The sequence below is a fragment of the Candoia aspera genome, chromosome 15 (genome assembly GCF_035149785.1).
Source record: "Candoia aspera isolate rCanAsp1 chromosome 15, rCanAsp1.hap2, whole genome shotgun sequence".
Classification (NCBI taxonomy): domain Eukaryota; kingdom Metazoa; phylum Chordata; class Lepidosauria; order Squamata; family Boidae; genus Candoia; species Candoia aspera.
Window position 1 is genome coordinate 17052622 of NC_086167.1, and position 26523 is coordinate 17079144.

The window sequence follows — 26523 nt, forward strand, 5'->3', positions numbered from 1 at the left end:
AATGCAGGCGCAGTTCAAGGGGGTTCCCATCCTTGGATTTCCTTCCAAACAACTGATGTCCTTTTGAGCAGAGTCCTTCAAGGGTTTCTGCTCTGCTTCCACCATTCCAACACACAGGTCTTAACCACCAAGGAGCCCCTTTCTTTTCTTCACCGCTTGTCTCCCACCTTATAATCATACCAGACCTGGTCCCAGGCCTTGCTCTAAAATGTTGAGCGGCATCTCTTGTCCCTGCCCCCCCATGCCCCCCCTCAGGATTCTTCAGCCGCAAAAGCCCCTTCCTCGTCCATCCAGGGCCAGCAACAAAACTCTGCTGTATGTTTTGAGTTACCCAGCAGGGAACACATTGGCCAGGGTGGGGGGGCATCCCACCAAGGAGGCAGCAGCGGGGAGAGTCAGGGAGGCCCCTTTGAAGGAATGCATTAAAATACTGGACTTTATTCAGGGGCAGGGGGGGGGTGAGTAAAGCTCCTCTCCTGTGTCTCTAGAAAACTCTCCCAGTGCTGTTAAACAAAGAGCAAATTTAAACAGTAAAGTTTTCATGGAGGCAGAGAGAAAGCCTGCAGCTTTGCAGGAGGGAGGGAGGGGCGATGCATTCTGCAGAGAATAAAGGATTCCCAGGAGGGGTCTGCTCTCCTCCTTTAACCTCCAAGCCAAAGAGGCTGTGCCAGTTCACCACCATCCCCCCCCCCATAGTGTGGCCTCTCTGGGAAGAGAGGAGTTTTCTGCCAGGAGCAGATTCTGGGTGTGATGCGGGGGGGGGGGGGCACCGTAAGAACAGGCCAGGCTTCAGTGCAAGCCAGGGAGGAACTGAGGGGCCTCAAGTGCGAGGAAAGGCCCAGCACTCGGCCTGCAACTCAAGGAGCAGCTGTGGGCCGAGCCCTGGTTCATTGGCTTCACTCAGAGCCACGCCATGGGGATGGTGGGGAGAGGTGACTTTTCTGGGTGACCCCTCCCTTGGCAGCCCTGCCTGTTGGAGGCCCCTTGGAGAGGATCACAAGCCACAGTCACGATCACACCCATGTGTAGGACACCTCGCGCAGCCAAGGGACTGTCCCGGAACAGCTCTTCCCACGCCAGGGCGGGGTGGGCTGTGGCTCCATAACCCCCAGCCAGAATTAGCAGTGCTGCAGTCGGGTACCAGATGAGTTGGAGAAGGCAAAACACCCGTATGTGTGCATGCGTGTGTGTGTGCCTACAAATTACCCCTCTAGACAAAGAAGCTTGCAATCATTAAAATAATGTCCCTTGATGGAGGGGGAGGCGGTGGCTCTCCTCGGAAGGTGGCAAGCAGGAGATGCTCGGGCTCCCACAGGGTCACCCCAGGCCCAGGCCAACCACCCCTTTTCTGGGGCTCAAGACTGAGGAGGTGCCCCAGGAGCAGCACTAGTTAACCCCCCTCGCTCCCTGGGAGAAGAGGGGACCCCTCCATTCCCCCTCATTACGTGGCCCCCACATCCTCTCCCAGCTAGAGGAAAATGCAAAAACGACTCTTTGAAAACCCTATAAAATACATTTTGGGTTCTTGTTGAAAAATCAACAAGAACCCAACTGAAAAGAGACCATAACCACCATTAACATCATATTTATTGTTATTTAGTTGCTCAGTAAAACATATACAGATATATACAATATGCATGAATAGAGAAGACTGCACTTTACATATTTAAAAAAGAAAGAAAATAACACTCACTTTTCATGAGCTTTTGTCACAGTCTTCCAACCAAGCCTTGAGAAACCAATTTAAACTAAATTCCCAGAAAAGGGGATGGGCAAGGGGAACAGGAGGGAAGGGGGGATTACAAATTGCCCTCCATGTTAATATCTTACATGTGCAATAAGGTTTCTTCCGACTGAGCAGTAGGGGTTGGGCTGGGCTGGGCTGGGGCGGGGGAGGGGCTCTTCTCCAGAGCTTCAGTACAAGGAGGATGACAACACCCTTTCGGTTTAGGGTTTGTTTCTAAAGCTGCGATGGCTGGGGAAATACAGGAGGAGTGAAACCAAGAAAAAACGGCCGGTCCCCTGAAACTTAGTTTTGTCCTAAAATCTCGGTTAAAATAGCTGGCTTGTTTTAGATTCATTTCCCCCACAGAGAAGCTACCGTTACTGTGCGGAGCAATTCTGGATGGTGCTCCCCGAACCTTCGGCTGAGGAGTGGGAACGGAGCCTTTCCAGAGAAGATAACAGGTGTTTGCAGAGCATCAAAGAGCCCTCAGAAAACGTTAGCCGGATTCAGCTGCCTGGTTTCCTGCAAAGGGAGTGCCAGCGGCCTCCAGTGCCCCTCTCCTGGCTTTCTAGTGGAGGTAGCCCGGATTAGCAGGCACCTTTGAGGCCGGAGCACCCAGCACTGCCCTCAAGCAACAAAAGGCCCATTTGTATCTGGGGGGGGTGTCTTCCGCGGGTTTCCTGTGATTTTCAACTGAATCAATGGACCGTCTGCACGTACAGTTCTGCAGTCTGCAATCCACAGGTCTGTTTCTCCTTTCCTTTCCTTTCCTTTCCTTTCCTTTCCTTTCCTTTCCTTTTTTTTTTTTTGCACAGTACAGGGTGTTGCTCAACTGAATGCTTTTAGTAGGCAGTTTACAGTTAATTTCTAATGACTCTATTTTTATTTTATTGTTTTGCTGTAAAAGCTATTTTCCAGTCATTTTTTAAAACATCAACTGAAAATGTTTTTCTTTTTGCCTGAGAAGTTTCAGTCTATTGTGTTTTTAAAGTTCCATTTTAACATTGTTGCTATTTATTTAGGTTTCCCTTTATCACTGTTATTCTTACTTTAATACTTAAATTCCATTGTTATTCTGTGCTGATTTTTCTTCCTTCAGAAGCAGACCTTCAGAAAATAACAGAATCAACTAAAGCAGCTCTCCGGCTTAAACACCGACCCACCTGTTCCACTTCTCCTCACAGGCCCCTGGCAGGAGGTGGCCCCTTCTCCTGCTAGAGACAGCAGGAGAAAACCCCGGAGCGCAGGTGGGGCAACAGAAGACGCCTGTTGGAGGAGCAGCATTATTGTTCTGCTCCCCTCTTTGCTGAGAACAAATTTCCTTTTGCAGGAGCAGACAGCCAGGACAGGATGCTGACCAAAATTTTATCCACCCACAAAGGGGGAGAAAAAGAATAAGTCCACAAAAAATTCAGGACATTGAAAAAGAAACACGCACCTTAAGTATCTTGGATTTGGAGGAAGGAAGAGCCACTGGGGTGGGACAGGGAGCTTGTTGTGCGCAGCAGCAGCCAGGCCTGCTCTGCAGAAGACCACCGAGCCTGGGCCTTCTGGTGGGATGACCTCCCGGCAGACGACAGCAGTACCACTCCTTGACTGCGGGGCAGCCCGGGAGAGTCTGGGCAGAGGGAACCCCCACCAGTTCAACTGGGCACTGAGCAGGAGCCACCAGAGATACCAGGTAGGCTGGCTTGGAGCAATTGCCCTGCTGCCACTGCCCTGGGGTGGGGGCCCTCAGGCATCATGGTCACCCGGCTCCAGGCTGCAGAGGAGCCACCTGGTTTCCTCAGGTGGGGCCTGCCCCTCTCTTGGCTTCCCCCTCCGAACCTCCTCCCCACAGCCGAGAATGGCTGATTCAGCTGGATTCCCCGACCACCATCGACCACCGTTGCCACAACACCCCTTGGCCCTGCCCATCTAGCAGCACCCTCCAACGGGAGGATGAACAACACCCCCCCAGGAGCAGGGCTGAGCCTAGCTGGGTGGAAAACCATCCCTGCTCCTCCTCGCCTCCTCTGATTGCTCTCCAGACCAGCCCCACGGAGGGGCCTCTGCAGGAAATGAAGGAAAACAATAGGAGGCTGTTGCAGAGCAGAAGGACCGGGCTGGGGGCAAGGCGTCTGGGGCAGAATCAGCCCCCTTTCTTCCTCCAGGAAAGGCACTCAGCTGTCAAGTGGATCTCAGCACTGAAAGCAAAGCTGCCGCTCAGCCCAGGGTACCCCCCTCCTGTTCAGGGAAAACAGGCGATGTGAGGCTTTGTGCCAGAAAGCAGAAACCAGGCGGCAGCAGGGATGGGGGGGGGAGGGGAGGCAAGGGATCAGCTTGCATTCCCCCCCACCCGCCTTCTCACTCTCCGATAAGACAAAGGACTGTCTGAATCCTTGGCTGTGCATTAACGGTTTGGCTCTGGTGCACAGGAAAGGCGGAAAGCTTGGGGTCCCTCGGACACCATTTGGGGTGCAATTTCCCTTCAGGGGGATTGGACTTCTGCAGCTGCTCTCCAGATTTCCCTCTCAATTGCATGGAAAGCGGGGAGGGGGACATGTAAAACCTAAGCCCATCCTGCCTTCCCGTGACATAGCCCTGATGCAAGGGGCCCTGTCAGCCAGGCTGGCCAGCCCAGAGCCACAGCCAGTACTCCTTCGAGTGCGAGTGCTCTGACCGGCTGCAGAGGGACCAGCAGGAGGAGTGGCAGATCTTTCTTTCTTTCTTTCTCTCCCTTTCTTTCTTTCTTTCTCCCTTTCCTTCTTTCTTTCGGTTGAGTTTATTTTAAATTAACCCTTGCCAGTCTGTATGCCGCTAAACAGATACCAACCTAGAAAACAGTCCAACTAGTAGGAGCGGCTCTTTAAACATAAAAAGAACAGAAAAAAAATGACTCCTTTTCCTCTTCCTCTTCCTCTTCTCCTCCTCTCCCTTCTTCAAGTCAGGGCAGCCACAAAAGTCCCAAATCTGTTGGAGATGTCTGAGTGCAGGGATCTCCACGTTGGCACCGCAGTCCGGCCCTTGGCATCACCCATGTCGTCCGTGCAGTGGACAGAGAGACACTGCAAGTGGCTGCCCGTCTGTGCTGGAGCCAAGGCCTTGCTAGAGGGGAGGTCATGGGCTGAAAAAGTGGAGAGAGAAGTTAGGCGCAGTGCAACCAAACGGCCAAGATAGCAAGGGCAGGATTTGGCCTGGGCTTCCCAGGCTGGGAAAAGGGGAGCAGAAGCAGATGGACCTAGGGCAGCAGGGAAGGGCCCGGAGGAGGACCCACAGGCGAAGAAAGGCGAGGGGAGAGCAGATCATGGCCAAAGCCCAGGCAATGTTCTGGGTACAGTAGCCACAGAAACTAAGACCTACAGAAGTGGCATCCAGGCTTAGCCTTTCGTCCTGAAGGCAGGAAGCCTGGAATTCCCTGGGCAGGCTCTTTAACTGCGCTGGTCAAGGGACTTCCATCAGAAGGCCACACACACTACGGGCTGCCCTCTGACGTTAGATTAAGCCTGAGTTGCTGGGATGCAGGCAAGAGAAAGGCCAGAACATCCCACCTGGGCTCTGCAGACAAGCCCAGGCTCTGGCTGAGGTTTTCCCCCAAATTATGACTTGAATCCAAGAGTTCGGGGTTTGACCTTGTGGGTGCAGTTGTAGGACCCACAGGAGGGTGTCCATTGCCCACAAAGAGAAAATTAAGGCCACCCATTGGGACAGCCCAATTCTGTGCCAAGAAAATGGAGCTGAGTGTCACACAAGGTGTAAATTTCTCTCCTGCTACATCATTTCTTCTCCTTCCTTTGACCTGGCTGGGAACACACCCAGCCACCTGCTGTGGCCTTAGTCCTTCCTTCTCTCTCCCAATGCACACTCGCCAGGAGCCAGTTACCTCCTGTGCAGATAACTTGGCTGGAGAATGTAAAGGAGGGCCAGTGGCAGGTGGCTGGCCACAGGATGAAGGGAGGCTGGGACAAATCCCACAAGGCAGAAGGTAACCACTGGCTTTGGAAAGAACTCAAAACGGACCACAAGACAGGATGGTCGGCTAGGGAGCAGAGCAAAGGCCGCCCTCGCTCGAGCTCTGGAGAAGCACCGAGGGGCGGGCTGCCACCCTCCTCCTCCTGCCAGAGGCTCCTGATCCATGGCAACCTGCAGGGCTGAGACAGCATGCCCAAGTCCCCCTCAGGTCTCTTCCTGTGCCAGGCCAGCCTGCTGAAAGGGCAAAACAAGGCATACACACACACCTGGGAAGCTGCATATCTGGCTGAGGCCTGGGGCTCAGCAGCCAGCCTGGGTCCACCCCTTCCACGAAGGGCTGGCATCCAGAGTAGCCACAGACCCAGAGGCTCATCCTGCACCCTGGCAACATGCCGGCATGATCCCTGGCAACTCCTGAGGCCGGCCGATCTGCCTGCCTGCCCACCAGGTGCAAGGCTAATGTCCCTCAGCATCCAGCCAACCACAAAGATGCCACAAGGCCGAAGGCACCTCCTTCCTGGACCTCCTTCCCCATGGGCAGGTGGGCCAAGACAGCTGTGCTGTTCTGAGAGCCCCCTCCGCCTGCATCTTTTCATTCAAAGCACCCCCTCGGGGCTAGATCTTTTTCACCAAGTCTCTCCTGTGACAGTTTGACATATCGCTTTGGACACCTGCCTAGGCACTCCCGCGAAAAGCCTGCCACCGAGGACGGAGCACCAATGCCAAGCGACACCCTCCGGCTTTCGCATCGGCAAAGCAAGTGCTTTGCGCAGCAGCATTTGGAAATGAGAGAGGCAGGACCCCATGTGATGATGCCCGAGGCAGACAAAGCAGGCACATGCCTGCCAACACTGCGCACATCAGTCGTCCAAAGGCCCACCCTCTTTTGTCCGCCTTTGCAAGCTGTGCTCCTCTCTTGCAAGCCCCAGTTCCCCCTTGGGAGGCTTGATCCTGGCCCCTTGCCCGCCTCTAGGACAACCTTGCCTGGGTGGCACTCTCAATCTGCAGGCAAAGGGGCTCATTCCCAGGTGGAGATGTTTTGCCAGGGGTGTTTGCCATCCCAGGCTTGCTTGGCTCCTGGCAACAGACATGATTCTAACCCACATGCATGCAGGCACTCCCCACTGCAAGCACACCATCTTCTGCCCACAAGAGCCGCATCAGAAGCAGTGTCACTTTCTGGAGCCAGCCAGCTGGCCAAGGAGCTGCTGGATGCAATCCAGGGAACTGCAGGCAGGATCGTTTCTATAACCCACTTTCTGCCACTTCAGAAAGCAAAAGGAAGCTCTTGAGCTGAGGCTGTGTGCAGCCGGCAGGATTCCCCCTCTCAGCCACTGAAGATTAACCTCCCTCACCACAAAGGCAGGGGGAGGAGAGAGGTATGCCCAAAGCCAACGCATCCCCACCTGACACCCATTTGGGCTGCGCAAGAAGCCCATTTATTCCAAACCCGTCTAGGCAAAAACCCCCGGTGATCTTTGCAAGCTCTTCTCTCCACTCCCCTCCTGACAGGATGATTAATCGAGGTGCCCAGGATTCTAAAGAAAGCTTGTATCAGCCCATGTTGCTGGAATGTCTGCTTTGCTTCGAGCACTCAAGAGCTGGCAAAGGGCTCCTGATCTTTGGCTTTTGCAAGGAAAAACAGATAGGAGCAGATAAGGCAGCTGGCGGCAAAGAGCAAAGCCCTGCCAGATGCACCACTAATGGTTCCACTCTGTGCATTTGTGCCCAGGGCAGCAACAGTGGCAGGGCAAACAGGATGCTTTTCCAAAAGGTGTGCTGGAGACCCCTGACCCAGGTGAAAGAAGGGGTGAGCAGGGATGTAGCCTCACCAGCCTCCCCCACAGAAGGAAAAGGTGGGAGAGATTGGAAGAGAAAGAGGCTGGTTTTCTGAATCAGGGCCAGGAAGGCTATTTGCAGCTGGCTTCTCCATCTGGAGAGTCCAGACAACCCCCTTTTCTTGGATCTGTGGACCAGAGAAGGAAATTGGCATAAAACGTGTTGGTGAGAAAAGAACAGGCTGAACAGAAGAGAAGTGCTGGGCAAGGTTCATGCAAGAACTGTAATCCATAAACTTCACAACCTCCTCACTCATGCCACTAATACAAGCAAGGAAAATTAAGCCAAGGCATTGTGGAAACTGACTAGGGCTTTATGAAATCGACTAGATCAATTTATTCCATAAAACTGGGTTATGAAATTGACTAGATGACTGGCAACTCAACATTAACATATAACAGCTATATTAAACGTGCAGGGATGAAGGAATGTTGGGTCACATTGGTACGAGATCTTGACTACAATAAGTAAAAAATACGGAGCAACTGATGTCTATAACGGTAGGACTCGCTCACCCCAAACCACTTATTCTTTTGCAATAATATTGGAAAAGGGTCTCCTGCCTCCTATGAATTTTGGAACCCTGGCTCCTCTGGCATCCCAGACATGGAAGGCGCTCCAGGATTAATCTGGCCCTGGTCATTTGTCCAGCAAATCCCTGCTCATTCAGATCACTCAGCTATGCCTCCATCCCACACCAGAAATTAAAATGAACCTGCAACTTGTCGACAATTCCAACATACTCCACTTTGGCTCCCTTACATACAACCCAAGGAGAGATTTAAAATAATAATGGGTCATGTATAAACCTCCAGCTCTCCTCAACTGAAAGAAACCGCCATCTCCTTGGCATTAAGAAGGAATGTAATGAAGGGTCCTGACTCTCCACTGCCAAGCAAGCAGCCCCCTACATCCCTTGCCTCTGAAAGGGTCCGTGGGGGACTGAGGCTCCCTTCTGTCTCAGGGATCTGGGTTGGGGGAGAGGGGGGAGAGCTTGGCCCTGTCTTGCGGCATGAGTGTGGCCACAGCTGCTGCAGAAGGGGACCTCATCCTCTGAAAGCTGCCCCCGTGCCTTCTTCCTGCTATGGGAGCCAGTGACCCTGCGTAGGGCCCTGGAGGGATGGACGGAGCCAGCTTCCCACAGCCCTAGATGGCCAGCTGCAAGGTTCCTTTTTTGCCAGAGGTGAGAGAAGGCAGAGGCAAGGGTGTCCTAGATGCAGGTGCCCCTTCAGGGCCTCCTGGGCAGCCACTCTCTCAGCCCTGGTGGGCTCTAAAAGGCAGGCAGGGCAATGCCCTCAGGGCAGCACGATGGGATGCTTGGCCAGCCCCATTCCTTGGGAAGGTGCCATCACTGTTGCTAGAGCAACTGACCATTTGCAACTGCATCTTTCCACTTCTCCACCAGAACAGAACAGAAAATAGAACCCATGTGGGCTGCCTCCAGGGGCCCATCCCCAGGAATACACAGGGCCCAACGCTTGTCCTAGGGAGACCTGTGGGTTCTGAACGAGACTACAGATAGAGACGCACAACTGATCCCCATTGGATGCTACACCAAGCAGCAGTGACACTGTGGCCCTGGAGGAAGAACCAGCCATGACAAGGTCAGATGGGGGAAGGACGCCATAACCAAGCACCCGCAAGGAGGAAAAACATCACAAAATTGGAGAGGGGTCTGAAAGGAGCAAATCCACCCAAAGCAGCCTGCAAGGTGTCCTGCAGCCACCCCAGGAAGCACCAGCAAAGGCGAGGGGAGGAAAGAAGCAGGAACATGAGCAAACATAGGCTTCCCAAAGCAGCAGGTGTGATGGACGCTTAACTTTTTTGCATTTTCCACCTGCCTTATGGCCTTCGGTAACGCTTCCTGGGAGACAGCAGCACACATGCTTTTACCAACTGTTACGTCCGCCCAGCAGAGGACAACTTTCTCTGGGACAAGGCTCCAACCCGGGGCTTCCCAGCAAAGTCTCTGCTCATGAGCGAAAAAGCGCTTGAGCAGTGGAGCCAGAACTGGAGCAAAGCCACGAGGAGCAAAGCTGCGCTGGGTCTTGCAACTCCGCTCAGCAGACGCAGGAAGGCGGAGAAGCTCCCCTCTCGCCCACAAGGCCTCCAGAAGTGAGAACTACCAGGCCGGGGCTGGGTGCTCAGCAGCACGGGCCTGGTGCCTTGCTAGGGATGCACAGCCCCAGAGGGACTTGGGGCAGTCATGGGCACATGCGTGGCATTGTCAGCACCTGCATCCCCCACTCCCAATCCAAAGTACCCCATCGGCGCCTCCCAAAATCAGACCTGCCCTGTTATCACCAAAGCAGTTCCCACCATACCCAAGAACAAAGACACAAGAGGAGCTGAGAGCCCCCTCAAAAGCCGCCCGCGATGGTGAGCACTGGGCTCTCCAACAGGGCCGCCCTGCAAGGTGCCCAGCTTGGCCAAGGAGTGACCACCTGCCAAAGAAGCCGCAGCTTCCCTTGGAAAGCTGGACTGGTTGGCCTACTGGAAAGGGAGGAGAAGAGCAGGGCTGCCACTCTCCCTTCCCCTTTTTCCCAGAATGGCTATGGTCTCCCCACTTGGCCAGTGCCTCCTGGGAAGAAAAGAAGGAACGGCAGGTCTGAGCCATGCATCAGGTCCAGGGCCAGAACTAAAAAGAGTCCAAATCTGCCTGAAAAGAAGGGGAGGGCAGAGAGAAAGAGAAGCATGTGGTGGGGGGGGGCGGTGGCAGGGGGACTCTGTCCTTGCAGCATTCGTATTTCACCTTGGTTTTTATCTAAACTTTATTCAGGAAACAGGAGGGATCCACCTGGCCAGCCAGCGAGTCGCTGATTAGATAATGTAAGGTGTCTGGCCATTAAGAAGTAAATTTAGCTATGGAATGGAGATATTGATTTGAAATAATTAAAGCAATTATTCACAGATTAAATAGGCTACGGATAGTGTGACAACACTCTTGACTTCTTTATAACCCTTCCAAGTGCAAAAAAGAACCTTGGGGTGTCTGGTTGGCAGAAAAGCCACTAGCAGGTGAGGAACAGGTCATTACCAGGGCATTTTGCAAGCTGACTTCAAAATCCGCTTCCAGCTTGGCAAGTTCTGAAAGGGGTGGGGGGAGGAAGCATGGTTTTTGGGAAGGCGCCTGTCAAGCCATCTTCCTCCAACGGGAATCATAGCCTGAAAGAGCTTATCTCCGTTTAGAGCCTCACCTTGCCCGAATTGGGCAACTTGGCTTCCCCGGGGATTCTGACAACCGAGTTTCTCCACTCCTAACTGGGCCTGAGGCTCTACCCAGATACTGCTGCTTACTAAAAGCCATTAAGTTTACAGAGAACTCTGCAACGTTACAAAAAAGATCCCCAAAGTGCTGCATGTGGGTCTCCCCTCAGAAACTGTCCACTGACCAATGCTGGGCCCAGAGATCGCCAGGTGCCTATCTGGAAGTGCTGCCCTGGCTGCCTGCTGCCCCTGGGAATGCTCCGAGTGCCGCCAAGAGTGCCCTTCAAAGCCTGGGGTGGGGGCTGGGCCCCGACTCTCTGCAGAGCTGCCTCGCCTGCTCCGGCTCCCTCTCCAGCCAGCAGCAGGTGAGGCCCTTCCAAGCCCCTCGCCGGGTGCCCTTGCTGCCTCATCTGACGGAAGGAGCTTCTCTTGCCCAGTGCTCAGGCAGCGTGACCTGCTCCCCCAAGGAGCCCTCCCTCCTCCCGTCTTCTGCCCATCTAAACCAGGTCTGCATTGCCTCCAAGGCTCAGCCCTGGAGGCAGAGCAGCAATTTGACCTACCCGTTGGAAAACCCCTTTCAGTAGCTTTTTAAATGTTGAGCACAGGTTAAATATGAACTGTGGATTAATAACAGTGAGCTGTAAGTAGTAAACTACGTGGGAGCTACTATGGCCTCCTCCTGCAAATCAGCACAGAAAAGCCTGTCCGAAGTGCAGAGGCTCCACTGGGCCAAGGCCAGCTTGTTGATGCAAAGCCAAGACTTCACCCGTCAGGTGTAATTCTTCACCGTGAAGGATGCTTGCGTGCGGCATGTGGCTTTCAATGGGCCTCGTTGTCGTATCAGTGCCTCCCTCAATGTGAGAAGCTCTCAGTACTTGCTTTCTCCCCCCCCAATTCCCCCCCCCCCGCTGCCACCATAGGTTAGTTGATGACTTGGCACCACTTGGAAGCAGCCTCAATGGCAGGGCAACAGCCCCAGGAAAAGTGCCCATTCAGATCTTTATGCACAGTCACACCTAGATCATCACCATTTGCACCACCAGCAAGGCTTACAGAGGTAATAGGCTTTAATTCTCTGATCAGCCGCCAAGCTCTGACCTCTTTTATAACAAACTGCGTCAGTCCCAAATTCCCAATTGATGATGATGATGATGATGCATCTTTACCAAGACTCTTCAGGAGAAAAATAAGCAATAAAATTCTATCCAATAAAATTAGTTCACAACATAATAGCCAATCCAGTAAACAAATATTTAAAACTACAACCAACCAAATACAACCACCATACATACTTAAAATACCTATGATTCAAACAATTTTATATACATCCAGGTAACAACTTAGCATCTGCCAAGGTTAAGGAGAGTTGGATAGGGTAACCAGGCCTACCTTAAAAATGTAAAAATGCAGTCTAAGCCTTGCAAATGTTTCAGAGACAATGGGGAGGAGGAAGCCCCAGAAACACAGAACTGGGAGCGTGACTCCAGAGCAAGGAAGGGAAGGGAGAGACCTTGCGGTATAAGAAGAGACGAGCACCACTCTGGGCACAGTCCAGCCGACCCTTTCAGCCTCCTTTGAGACGTCATGTGCTCACACGTTGCCAAGCGCCTAACGTATATTTGGAGCGTGAGAAAACAAAAGCACCCAGTCGATTTAGAGTCCTAAAACTGTTGGTCTGTTTATTCATAGTTAATGGGAATTTCAAGAAGTAGATTCAAAAATGGTGGTATTAAACAGAGATTCCCTCTGCCAAATGAGGTAATTGTTTATATTTTTATAAAATCTTCCATTTTATAAAAGGGAAAAGGAAAAGGGAAAGAATTCGGTAACAACTTTGGATTAAATGTTTTTCTGTGCAGAAAAAAAAATTATAGATGGCCTATTTAGGAAGCATGAATCCACAGGCTCTGAAGTGCATTATTAGCGCCTTGATGGAGGAAGGCCTATTCCAAGAGCCCAGTTTCCTTCCCTTCCCTTTTATCCTGACTTTTTCCACCAGAGCACTGTGCACGTGGGGCAGCCGGCCTCTGGAACGGCCACCAGGGCTGCCTGCATGGCTGGCAAATGAGCCCGCGATGCCCCCTCCTGCCCAAGGTGGAGAAGATGTTCGGAGGAGCCAGCGGGAGATGACAGAGGGGCCGAGCTCCCACTCTCGTTGGAGTAACGCAGCAGAACGACCTTCCCAAATCCGCCAAGGAGAACCACCACCAGGGATTGGGCACTCCTCCAATGAACCCCTAAGACAACCCCCCCCACCTCCACCCCCACCCCAAGATGCAAACACCAAGGCCATGGAGCCACACAAAGGGGCCTGAGCTCACTCAGCTGAGACTGCCCTGTGGGCAACCTGCCGAGAGGGGCTCCTGCCTACTCAAACGACTCTCTTGGGAGAGCCCTTTGGCCCTTTCCAACTGCTCTCTCCACAGAAGACCCGAGCCAGGAGATTCGGCTCCCACCTGGAACAGGCAGGGTCCTGAGCTCCAGGTGGCACCACCACCACGAAGGCTTGGCAGGAGGACTTTCCAGAGCCTTTTGGGCAAGGAGACCCAACATTTGTTCTAGCATTCTGTGCTTCTGTTGCATTCACTTTATTTTGGCTGATTTGTACGCATATTTATTTTAAAATGTAATTCCCACCCACTCCCGTTTTGTAACTCTAGGTAGCTTACACATATCTCTCCAATGTAAAATCCAATCTCACCATTAACAACTATTTCTTTTAGCGTTACCAGCATTTGCAAGCACAAGGCTGCTTTGAATAAACAAATAAATGTTCTTTCATAACCCATTAGGGCAGAAGCAATTATTTTTAATTCCCCGAAGACACCTCCAAGATGGGCCAGAGAGGGCAAAAGCTCAGCCCTTTGCTGGGGGGACTCTGCTGAGGGCTGGAAGAAGGAGACCTCAATGTCACAGTGGAGAGACCGAAGGCAGAACTGGCTTCTACCACACCCCCACTCAAACCTGGCAGGGGGGATTTCTTCCACGGTGCACAGTTCACTCTTTGGTCCCTCGCCCAGGCAGCTTGTGGCCCCCAAATTCAAAACGGTCATTCCTCACGTTGCTTCTGACCGAATCCTGTTTGGGAATTGTAATAATGCTTCTGAGCCCAAACTGTTGGACCAAACTGAAATCAGGGCTCCAGCATCGTGGGGGTTATCTTCTTAAACAATGAGAATGCCTAGACGTGAATCATAATTTAACAGATGCACATTCTACCTCTCCAGAAAATAAACCTTACAGAAATATAAAAACTCAAATAAATCTTCTTCAGAAACAGAACATCAGAGTAACAGCGAACATAGAATGTTCTAAAACAGTGGCCTAAAATGTGTCTCTGGCCCCAGACCAATGTAGCAGAGCATGGCTTCAGGAGCAGACGGGGAAGACAGGGAAACAGGTAGCCTTCCTGAGTCTGTGGTGGGGATGGGATTTACAATTAGCACTATACAATCACTGCATCAACTCACAAGCACCACCAACATCCATTCTGCCCCCCATTTTGGACCTTGCCCCTCCTACAGTTCCGGGAGGGCAGACACAGCAGGATCAAGGCAGTTCCATAAGCAGCCCCAGGCATGGATACACTGCACAGCCTTGTTGACCTCTGAAGGCTTCAAAGCCATTTACTTCGCTTCCAGAAATTATTCGACAAAATAGTATGTGGGCAAATGAAGTAGACTTAAAAAACAGAGGGTCACAAACACCACCTTCAGCCCAAACTGCTCAGTTGGGGTTTGTTTCAAGGGTATTTTCAAAGCCCCAAGAGAAATCGTGTGACCCTTTACGTATATCCCAATGTTCAATGAAGCTGACTCAGTAACGGGGTGCAGTCAACAAACACACACAGCAAATCCTACTTGAATGTCACTTGCACTCCCTGAGGTCAATCTTCCCCTCTTGACTTCCTAACTCCAGAAATGTCCATGGCATTCCCTGGATTTTATGAAGCCCAGAATTTCAGGCTGGTATGGATTGAGCTCGGAAGACAGGCAAAACAGTGCTCCAGGCTGCAGTCACCGGAATAGTCCCCATGCAGAATATTGAAAGGTCTCGCTTCTTGAGCCTTAAAAAGTTATTCCACAAGCTGTGCAGTGAGCTTATTAAACCAACTGAGTCATCTAGCAGGTACCCCTGAAAGGAGTGAACACACAGTGAAGCCAGCAAGGAGAGCGACCAGCAGGAATCAACTCCTCCTCAGCTCTCCTGAAGGACAGCCATTCAGCTCTTGGTGCATCCAGAGTCTGGACGGCTGTGTGGTTTGTGCGTCTGTGTTTGCTTGAAAAAGGTTTGGGCACCAGGGCCTCTCTGTTAAATGCATACCTAGCTGGATGTAGCCAAGTCTCCCTCCTGTTTCAAAGCGCTCAGCAGCTATCACTAAGGAACAGTTGCATGGGGCAGTTGCCGCACATCGGATCTCCTCAGTTCTCGGCCTGAGACCCACCTCGCTTTGTGCATCTACTGTTCAGCACCACAAACTCATGGAGGACTAGGCTAAAGAAGCACATGAATAGGGTCCAAAAAGAAAGGGGATTCTCTCCTTAGGGAAGAAGAGCTATTGGGAGTTCAAACCTCACCTTCCAGCTATTCAGAAAGTATCGAACGATTCATCATTTGTGGCTCAAAACAGATGATGGGTCTCTTCGCTTCCTGTCCACATTCAGATCAGTAGCAATACATATTTTTCTTTTGGAGAAGGGAGAAAACTGGCACAATTCCCCATCCCACCCTGGTCAAGAAAAGAAGACAATTGTCCAGCAGGACAAGCAGAAAGCTCATCACAGCAGCAACAACCACACTCTGCAATTGTCAGATTTAGAGACCATTCACACCGAAACATGGCCTGGTGTGAACACCTAGCTTCTTGTCCAGCAGCCCAGAAGCAAGGAGATGGAGGGTTTTCCCCAAGGTTTCCCTCTAATCTGTCTGTGCTACTGGGATGCAACTGCAATTCACACCACGTGGCCAACACCCTTTTATTATATTCCTACCAGTGAGCAGGCTGTGGAAGAAAAAGGGACATATCAACTGGCAGCAAAATTTCCCCTAATGAAATACAGAATTCCAAAATGAAGACTGAAAACCACTTTTCTCAGGTCTGCAAGTCCAGGGTCTACCCAGACTGGCTTCAAACATTAAATCTGCTTTGCCTGAGATGCTCAGTTGGGTCTGAAGGATTCCACATCCATTCCCTTGAAAAAGGAGAAAGCAGATCTTGCTTGTCTTACAGGCCTTCCCTTCAGCGGTCCTGGCCTTCACCTTTGCATCAGCATGTTTTGCCTTTGGCAGGACATAAAGGCAATTGGGAAGGGAGGGCAAGAGAAGGGTTCAGACCAACGCTGGGGGCTTGCAAATCTCCCTGTTCACATTTAGGTATGCTTTGCATAAAATCATTGGGTGGAGGGAGAGGAAAAGGTTCCACAGTGACATTGCAAGGAATACCATGTCATTTCCAAACCCTACCAGGAACAAAGGAAACACTTCCTGAATCCAGACTCTGATACCATGTTTAGACTTGGTGGTGCAAATCTCTGCTGAGGTTTACCGTGAGGCTCAAGGTGCCTTTTGTATTTCTTATTCTTCTGTGCCTTTCTTCTGATGAAGCTCTAGCATATCATTGTTTTCTACACTAAATAAGAACATTTTTTTAAAAAGCTTTGGAATGAAACAAATGGGGCTATTATGCTTTAGAAAGATTTCTAGGTAGAAGTTAGCATAAAAACTCTGGAGCTATAGAATTAAATATATCTAAGCCATAACAAAATAATTTGTACAGAATAACCACAGAACAGTAAGTAAACTACTAATTCATAGTGATTACTAAATATCGATCCCACTGCAGCCTCAGCTGAGTGAGCAGAACAAGTCCTTGCAAGCAAATTTCCCTGAAAATAATGGGATTTCCAAGCAAGAGTGCTCAGGACTGAGGCCACAGTAATCCTTTGTCAGGAAGGACTGTTTGAAGGTACAATGACTCTATCTGTATCTATGCATTTATGAGACATGATGGGACTTACCGATGACTAAGCCTGCATAACATTGTCTTCAGTAACCAATAAAAATCTTAAGCTGTCTTGATATTAGCAACACTTCACACTATTTCAACTGGGTAACAGTAATTTCTGATACAAATAATTTTTCCCTTCTGAAAATGTAAGAAAAATATCTCCATCAGGTCTGTAGTATTTTGATATTTTAGCACTGAATAGTCAGACCAGTACTGAATACATATTACTAATCTATACATTAATTGGTAAAATCTTAAAGTAATTAATACTTCATTGCAAAACAGACCTGAGGAAACCAAATCTAAAAAATTATCTTGGGTGTTTTTATCCAGAAAGTTCATGGACAGAGATTCTTCCTTTAGATGTTTGAAGCACATCCTGTACCAAGTTCAAAATTTACATCTCACAAACAAACCATTTCATAATTTTGAAACAAACGGAGAATAAGCATTTTCCCCCCTCTTCAAAGGCCAAGCATTGATGAACCCGGCAATGTTTCTCCACCCAAAGAGAAAATCGGCTAGTAATTCTACCACCCTAATCATTCACCGCTTCTCGGAGATTCAACTCCACATGAAAACTGTAACACCTCTTTTATCAGAGGAGCACAAGATTAGCAATCAGGTTTTCTCTCTCTCTCTCTCTCTCTCTCTTTTTGCAATGCAGTATCATCTCACTTATTCCCTGTAAAGCATGAAGAAATTCATCTGGTTAAAATTAATAGATTGTCCTTCCAGCTAGTAAATTCACCTAATTTAAGATTTAAGGGTAATCAGGAAAAACTCCACTACATAATCTCAGAAGTACATAATGCTGGGGGGAAAGGGTAAATTTCAGCAAAAATGAACCTGGATGCAATTAGAGGAAACCAGTTTTTACCTGTGCAGAGAGAGGCGCCCATCGCCAATTGTTTCTGGGATGCCTGTGTTGGATATTCCCCAAGGCTGGCTTCCCAGGTATCTGCCATTAAAAAGACAGGCGAGGTGGCCCTCAGTTTTAACCCCAAACCACAGACTAGGTGAAAAGATATTGACTAGAACTTTGCTGTTCAGTGGGATTTTTGACATTCCTTTCCAGTTCTGAAGTGCCTCATGCCCAAATTAATGCTTAATTTAAAACAGATGAAAAAAAGTCTGATTCCTTCTGCCTTGCTAACCAGAGGAATCTTCTAAGATGATGACCAGTCTTCCTATGCTAAACACCTAGAAAAGAACGTTATTAATGTCCAAAATAATTATGGTGCAGTTTTCCCCCTGGTTAGAGAAGCAAAGAATAGTCCCTCGTCCACATTCCAACAAATGTAAGCCATTAGACAAACTAATCTACGCTTTGCCTTTACACAGATCCAGGGGACAGTGGTGCATGCTAAACAAACCCCACAACATGAGAAAACTACAACAGGAGTTAGTTGTTTGTGACAAAACCGCACTTGCTTCATGAAACCCTGTTTGTAATATGTGCAACTGCAAATTCCTCTGTGATGAGGCTGTGTTGCTCAGTATTTGTATATGTAACATTCACAGTCTACAGACATGGCCATCTACAGACATTCAAGAAAAGCATGAACATGTTCCTGGATGGTTTACTGAAACATTTTGTCTGCTTATATAATAGCAGTCGCCTCTACTACTCTTGAGTCCCTTCAGTAGCATTGTGCCGTCATTTTGTTTTACAACTAATGAAATTCATGCATAAACATCATGCTATTGCCTTTCTGGGTAAGAAACACTATACAAAGAGAAAGAATAAGAAATGCAGGCAGAAGATGAAACAAAGGAAAAATACAAAATTCTATAACTAAATTTAAAGTATCAAATAATACCTATTTTTTGTGTTCTAAAATACACAGTTCCATTCTTGCTGCATTCAGCACAGAAATGTTGACCAATAACAATAGGATAACTAAATGCATGAAAATATAAACCACTGGTACTATTTAAGGGAATAGAAATAAGCTGACCCACTCCAAAGGCTTACAGCTAGACAGGAGAGTGTGAGTTGGCCTCGCGCAAAAGGTAAGTCAGCCTAGCACAACCCGGACAGCCACAAGGGCACTCTGCCACTTTGCCACACAAAGCAGTGATGCCCAGCCACCTGAAGAGAGGCCACCTGTCTCCATTCCATGTGCAAACCAACTTTCCTAAAGCAATCAGTCCGCAATGGGATTCCCTTCAAATTTTAAAAATTCAACATGCTTGCCTTTACGGGACTCCAAAGCCATGGATAAAAAGGGGTAACAAACAGCCTAAGCAGCATTTAACCCATCCAGCCCAGGTCTTTAACACCAGCTGATAAAGGCATTTTACCCTCAGACATATCCAGAAACGCTGCTGGTGAATGGAAGTCATTTTCCTGGCAACACCTGTGAAGGACGCAGACTGGCCACTGGAGCTTTTCTTCGTCCGGTGAGGCTTCTCTGCTGATTGAAGAATGGTGACCGTTCCTAGCCTTAAACCCAGCAGTGCCAGGCACCTTTTCTATCCCTGGTTCTGCGGTCTTGCCTTACGCATCCTGGGCCATTCACTGATAGGCGCAGCTCCTATCTGCAGGACAGGATGCGTAACAGGTCAGTGAAGAGGCTCCTGGGCCACAAGTTTAAGCGGTGCTGCTATGGCGGCCGACACACACTGCCTCTAACAGGTACAACTGATTTCCGATCCACTCTCGACGCCAGAAGGCAATTTCCATGCTTTCCTCATCCCTTCCCTTGTCAGCAAAGGTATCTCAGAGCCAAGCCTTTAAGACTTCCTCCTCACAAAAAATCACCAACTTAAAAGAGAAACCACCAAAGATGTGGGAGAACACAGGATGAGCCAGCGGGGACAGCGAGCCTGGTCTTCAGACCACAGATTAGCACTCCACGCTGAGCCGGTTCTTCCACGAACGTTCACGCCATCCCGTGCTGGCTTCTTCCACTGACAGATTTATGAGTGCTATGACAGGCTGCCAAACCAACAAACAGTAGCCAAGCATCCTGGAATAGCCTCAGAATGAAAATGCAATCGCCACCACAGAGCGGAACCACATCCATTTACATTTTGCCTGGCAGCCACCAAAGCAGCAGCAGCAGCACGTGGCTACAGTGCAACACCCTGGGAACTCTCTGCCCCAGGATGGATCCTCTCAAAGGACAGAGACCCAGAGATGGAGGTGAGGGCTCAGGAAACAAAGCCCTCACCTATCTGTGAAAGAGGGAGGAGGTCGCCCACCTGGAATCCTCTCTCTTTCTCTCTCTGCAACAGCAGGGCAAACCCTGTATTTCAGCCAGCCCTGGTTTCAGTCAAGGTGCTCAAACACAGCTCAAGACGGAACTGGGGGCCACGTCATTGGGGCTTTGTTTTCAACCTCAAAGAGAAACCATCCCTAGAAATTGCGTGTGCAACACTGTGCATGGGAATTCTGCAGTATTTTGTTCTACATCTATCTACAGCCCTAATAGTGCACGTCTTGGCACATTTATCTGGAAAGTACGTCTTACTCTGGTCCTTATCTCATAGCTCAGTGTGCATGGAGCTGCAGTGAAACAGACATTTCTGTAGCATTCAGTCCTGAGAGAGGTTCTCTGTCACCCCAGGGAAGCCAAAGAGAGCCACAGAGTTTCCTGTGCCTCCCCCCGATCTCATTCTGCTTTGGAACTGCCCTATGGAATACTCCATAGGAAAGACCATTGCTCGGGTGGGCTCTTTCCCTTGCATCAGATCACGCCTCTCCCACACATTGTTCAAAATCAGAAACAACCTACAGGCCAATTTCAAAAATGTTGGCTAAAAAGGCAGTATACTATATAACTGACCCAAGACCTTCAAATAGAGAAATATGCAAAGATTGCCCTTTTCCCCTTCCTTCCTAACCCTAATGGTTTGGTGGCCTTGGACAAAAGATCAGCATTAAGGCGGCACCACTTTTCTTGCATTTGAAAAGCTCCAGCATGTGCATCCTCTGTCCTCTGAAGCCAGCTGCAATGAAATGCAGCTTTAAATGCTGCCTCTCAAAACCCTTCCTCTGAGCATGAGATGGCTAATGTGGTCTGTGGAAAAAGTTTCTGCAGTCATATCACAGTGCTAAGAACAGGCACAAGAAAGCAAGCAGGAACAGCCCCTGGACTGGGCGAATCCCAGATTCCACAGCAAAAGCCTTCTTTTCCTGCTCGCACAAAGGAAAAGAGTCCCTGTGCCAGCCTGGCAAGGTGGAAGCAGCGATGGGAGCTGCGATTTGCCCTCTCAAGCCCTTGATCCAGTCAGACCTGGTATCAATTAAAGGAAGCACAAGGAAGGCTGCCTGGGAAAGGGAGCCCCAAGTCCTTGCCCGGAAGAACCCTTGGAAATGGGGGCTTCCTCCCGTCATCCCCTTGTCCTTGCTCCCTGCACTGACACCGCAGGGATCAAAGACGGGAAGCAGCAGGGCCACAGCACCTGGGATCCCCAAACAAATCAGACCAGCAAGACGCACGGCCTCACCCAGCAGCCCTGGCATAGGGAAATCCGCACCCGACTCCAGGGCACGTCTAATTCAGATAGGCAACTTTCCCACTTTAGCCGATGGACCATTGGAAGAACGCCAGGATTTTTTTTAAGGGTCTCTAAAATCAGCTAACCACCTCAACATCCCACCATCACCGCAACGCCGGCGGGTAAGCTCCGCAAAAGTCATTACGTTGCGCCAAACGCGGGAAAGGTAACTTTGGGAGGCCGGGGGTCCTTCAGGTTTCCGAGGAAACGTCCTCTCCCCCTCCACGGGAGCGGGCACTGCCTCCGGCCCACGGCCGGCCAGCGCTTCCGCAGAAGGGTCCCCCCTCGGAGCAGCTCCCGCCCGAGTGGCCTCATCCTGCGCTTAATCTTCACGAGTCAGCGCGCACGGCCGGGCGCCCCTTTCTGCCTCCTCTGCGTTCCCACGCCAATCCGACCCGAGCGGCCCCGAGCAAGCAGGCTCCGGCCCCGGGGGTGGGCGGGCTCCAGCCTGATCCCCTGCACAAAGCCGGGGGGCCGGGCTGCCTCCTGCTCCTGTTCCCACGTGGCGCCCGCGGGTGCTCTGCTTCCCAGTGGAGACGCGGCTCCGAGGCAAAGGCGCTCCGGCAGCATAGCGGGGAGCCGGCGCTCGGACCTCCGTCGCGCCCGGGCGGAGCGGGAAGCGGGACTAATACCGGGCCAGGCGGCTCCGGCCCGAGCAGAGCGCGGCGGCGGCGGGCGCCCCTACCTTCCTTGCCGGGGGTGGACGCCTTCGCCTTCTCCCAGGGCACCAGGGCCTTCTCCTCGTCGGGCTCTCCGTCCAGGAGCGCCTTGTCTCCGGGCAGGTACCAGGCGGCGGAGTGCTCGGCCATCAAGGATTCCAGGTCGATGGTGCTCACAGCGCCCTTGCCGCTGGCGCCCTCGCAGCAGCTGCTCAGCTCGCCGCTGTCGCCGTTCCGGCCGCCGCCGCCGCCCGAGCCCTCGGGGGCCTTCTTGGCGCTCTTCAGGCCCAGAGGCTGGTCCTCGGAGATGCTAAACTGCTGCCGCTGCAGCTGGATCTGCGCCTGCAGGATCTCCAGCGGGTGGATCTCCTCCTGCGCCGGCCCGGGCTGCCCCGCGCCGTAGCTGTCAGGGCTGGAGGTCGCGGCGCCGCCGCCGGCGTGCAGGCCCAGCTGGGCCAGGGAGGCCGCCTTCTGTCCGTTCAGGAGAGGGTGGTCCACCGGGCGGGTGGGCGGCTGGAGCGGGCTGCGCCCGGCGGGACACCCTTTGGACCCCGGGTTGTCGGAGCTGGAAGACACCTCGTCCTCGTCCGCTTCGCCTGGGAAATCGCCGCCGCCGCCGCGCGGGGAGCAGGATTCGGCCTGGTCCAGGGCGGGAAGGAGGTCAGCCTGCTCCGGCGGCGGCGGCGGGAGGAGGAGGTCTCCGCCGCCGCCGCCGCCGCCCTTGGACCAGGCAGAAGGCGGGGAGCTCAACGCCTTGTGGGGCTCGTGGAGATGTGGGGTGCCGCCGCCGCTTCGCTCCCCACCTTGCCCGGGGCTGCCGCTCTCCACGCCCGCCGCCGGGCCGTACTTCTCAAAGAAGCCGCCCCCGCCGCCAGTCCCCCCGGCGGCCGGGCTGACGTGCCCGCTGTCTCGTTTCCTGCGCCCCCTGCCCCGCCCGCTCCCCGATTTGGCGTCGGGGCCCGATCCAGGGGAGTAATTTGGGGAGAGGCCGCTGTCGCCCGCAGGAGCCGACGGGGCCGGGAGGGGCGGCTGAGGCCCCGCACCGTTTGTCTCCGGGGCCTCAGTGGGGCTAATCTTGCTACGCTTGGCGCCCTCCCCGGCGGTCCCGCCGCCCACCGCCGCGGGCGCGCCCTTCTTGCCGAAGGTGACGTTGAGGTTGGGCGCGCCCAGGCTGGCGATCATGTTCTGGCAGGCGGTGGACAGCGCTGCCAGGCAGCTCTGCCCGAAAAGGCCGCTGCTCTCCTTGGGGCCTGCGCCCCCGGGTGGCCCCCCGACGCCCCCCTTCGGGAAGGAGCCGAGCGAGAGCGCGCCCAGCTTGCTGCTGGCCGGTGGGGGCCGGGGCTGCGAGGGAGGGGGCGCAGAGCTCTGAAAGTCCGTCGGGGGCACAAAGGACCCGGGTGAAGCGCTGTGCGGGGTGGCCTGGCGGCTGGGGGCCCCGAACGGAAAGCCTTGCGCCTGGGATGCGAAGTCGGGGTGGCTCGGCCTGCGCTCCGACGGCGGGCTCAGACCGAACTGGCCTTGCAGGCCGCCTGGCGAGGGCACGTGTCCTTCGGTCCCCGATGACATCCGCAGCGCTGGCGGCGGCTCCTGCATCCCTCCCACTCCCGGCCGGAATAGCAGATCTCCGCTGCCCGCTGGTGGATGAGGCGGGGGGAACCACGTGCTCTCCTGAGCCTCGAAAGCGGCTTCACCCGGGTGCTGGTGCGGGGACTGGTGATGGCCGTGGCCGCCGCCGGCGGGGTGCGGGTGTTGGTGGTGCCCGACTTGCTGCAGCCCGGGCGGACGGAGGCGCTGCTGCTGGCTGCGGGTGGCTGCCATCTGCTTGATCATCAGCGCCGCATTTTGGCGCTGCTGCAGAGCCGCCTGGGGATCCGGACCCGGCGGCGGCGGCGGCGGAAAGTTCTCTGGCACCGGCGGCGTGAAGTCCCCCGGCAGGCCAGGGTAGGCCGCGGAGGGCGAAAGGTGGCTGTCCAGGGCGGCAGTGCCGTGCATCCCCGCGCCACCGCCGCCCCACGAGTCGAAACGGGGCCTCTTGGGGAGGCTCATATAGGGGGGCGCGTCGAAGTGCTGCAGTCGCTGGTTGGGCGGCTGCTGGGGCTGGGGGTGGTGGTGGTGGGACACGTTGAAAAGCGGCTCTCCCGGGCCGTAGGAATGCTGCTGGTGGTGCTGGTGTTGCAGGCCCCGGTTCTCCAGCCGGTGGATGGGGTACTCGAATGGGCCGTGCTGCCCCTGCAGGATCGGGCCGCCGCTGCCGCCGCTGTCTTGCAGACCGCCCGTATTGGCGGCGCTTCCTTCGGGACCCTGCTGTGGCCGCGGCAGCGCCGGGGGGCAAGAGTTCTGCCGGGCCAGGAGAGCCGCGGGTGGCGGCGGCTGCACGAGGTGGTGCCTCCCGGCACCCAGGCCAGGTTCCAGCCCTGCAGACATTTTGCGAGCGCCGCCGAACCGATCGAAGAAGACGCCGTGCTGGGGCTGCTGTGCGTGCACCTTCCCCAGGGAGCCTGGCGCTCGGGGCAAGGCCGCGGACTGGCCAGGGAAGTTGCCTCCTGCCGGCGGTGCCGCCTGCCGCCCGGCGCCGTACTGCGGCAGCTGCCCCTCGGCCTCCGACGACGAGAAGACGGGCAGGTCGAAATGGCTCTCGCTGCTCGGGTAACTGTACTCCAGGGCATCCACCGCGGCCGCCCCTTGGCTGGGGAGGCGCCTCTGCGAGTCCAGGCTGTGCGGCTCCGAGGCGGCGGCCCCCGGCAGGCCATGGAAGGAGGCAGCGCGGTTGGGCGACTGGTCGAGTGGCAGGCACGGCGCCGGCACGCCGGGATTGTGGTGGTGATGCGGCGGCGGCGGCGGCTGGAAGTCCTGGAGGGGTCCCGCCCTCTGCTGTCCGAAGCCGTCCCCGCCTGGCTGGCCTTCCGCCAGGTGCTGCTCGTAGCCGCCGTCCGCAGCGAACGTCTGTGGGCCGCCCGGATAGCTGAGGAGGCGCCCGCCGTGCAGGCAGGAGGCGCTGGGCTCGGGCCCGAAGCCGCCACCGAAGTGCGAGGCCGGGGGCTGGGACTGGTGGTGCGCGCCGGGTCCGGGCGGCGGGCTGCCGAAGAACCCGTGGACGGGCTGGGCCTGCGCCAATTCCGGAGGGCCGCCGCGCGGGGCGTGGAAACCGCCGTAGCCCTCCCCGGACAAGGTCAGATTCATGGCCAGCAGGGCCGAAGAGGGCTCGCCCAGGGCATTCAGGGCCGCCGGCTCGCCGCTGCCAGTCCCGCCGTGAAAGGGTGGCGGCTTGAACTGGGAGCCCGCGCCCGGCCCGAAACCGCCGCCCCTCTCGCCCGGCACGCCGCTCCTGCCCGGCACGCCGCCGCCGCCGCCGCCGCCGCCGTGTGGGTCGAACGGATCCAGCGCGAACATCCCGCCAGTGACGGCGGCTCCGCTGCTCGAGTCCCGGCTGATCAGATCGCTCAGCGAGGCATGACGGCCGGACGGACGGCCGAGGGAGTCCGTGTCGCCGGCAGGCAGGCAGGCAGGCAGGGAAGAGGTGGGCCGCCGCCGCCGCCGCGCGCCCGACTCACATCTTGCGCGGAAGTTGCCGTCCGGCGCCGGTGTGGCGGCTGGGGGGCCCCCGCCGGGCCTCGCCGCCCTTCATGGGCTGCGCGAGTCGGATCGGGCGGGCCGCTCCTGCGCCGCTTCCCTCGCTGGCTGGCTGGCTGCTGGTTCTGTCGCGCTCTCGCCGCGCGCCGGGGAAGCAGCAACAAGTTTTGCATTTCAGCAATCCCGTCCAGCCATTAGAGCTGCGCCAATGAGCTGCCCGGCGGGGCGGGGCTCCCTGTTAAGGTGGCGCCGCCGCCCCCCCTCCCGCCGAGCGCTCGGCCCGGTAGCGGGGAAGCCCCCGGTGGGTAGGGGGAGGTCGAGGAGGTCTCGTCGAGTCCGACCCGTGCGTCGAGGTGCCTTTGCTGGCCAGTACCTGCGTTGTCCGACGGCCGATACACCTCCTTAAGGAGCCCGGAGCGCGGCGGGGAGGCGGGTCAAGCGGTGCCACTGCATGGAACGCTCGCTCCGTGCCGAGGTCTCCGCCTCCCCTCCGGCCCTGGCGCGCGAGCCGGACGGAGAGGCCCGAGCGGCCACTGAGCCTGCGGAAGCCGCCGTGCCGTCCAGTCCCGGGCCTTTCCGTCCTCCACCGTCCAGCCCCGCTCCCACCCCCCTGAGCTCCATAAATAAAGGGCTCGGACAGCCTTGGGCGGGAGGAGGGTTGTGGGGGGGGGGGGGGTCTGCTGGCTCAGGACGCCGAGCTGTGATTAAATATTGATTTTGTGTAATTAGTTTTCCTCTGCGCGCTCTCCTCCTTCCTGATGGCGCCGAGCCGGCAGAACTAGAAGAGAGGGAAGCGGACGTGGAAATCAGTGCACGGCCAGGCGACTGGCGCTCCGGAGTGGCCAGCGCGGGCAGGGAGGGAGAGCAAGCACACCACCTCCGCCCCGCCCCTCCCCATCCTACCGCTCGGGTCTGGGCCGAGCGCTGGCTTTCCGTCTCGCGCCGCCCTGCCTCTCCCTGGAAGCGCCTCGGAGCCGGGCCAGCCGGGGCCTTGGGCAACGCCGACGGGCTTGTCTTGCAGGCCGGCGGCCATCCTCTGGCCCACCAGCGAGAGT

General features: G+C 54.5%; 1 protein-coding gene across 1 annotated transcript; it reads right to left on the bottom strand.

Moving 5' to 3' along the window:
* Positions 1 to 1569: 1569 nt before the first annotated feature.
* Positions 1570 to 25596, bottom strand: MN1 (MN1 proto-oncogene, transcriptional regulator). Its single transcript, XM_063315529.1, has 2 exons — positions 21925 to 25596; positions 1570 to 4832 (listed from the first exon to the last, which is right to left on the bottom strand). Exons 1-2 carry the CDS (start codon positions 25286 to 25288, stop codon positions 4648 to 4650), a joined length of 3549 nt encoding a protein of 1182 aa, XP_063171599.1. The 5' UTR covers positions 25289 to 25596; the 3' UTR covers positions 1570 to 4647.
* Positions 25597 to 26523: the final 927 nt, after the last annotated feature.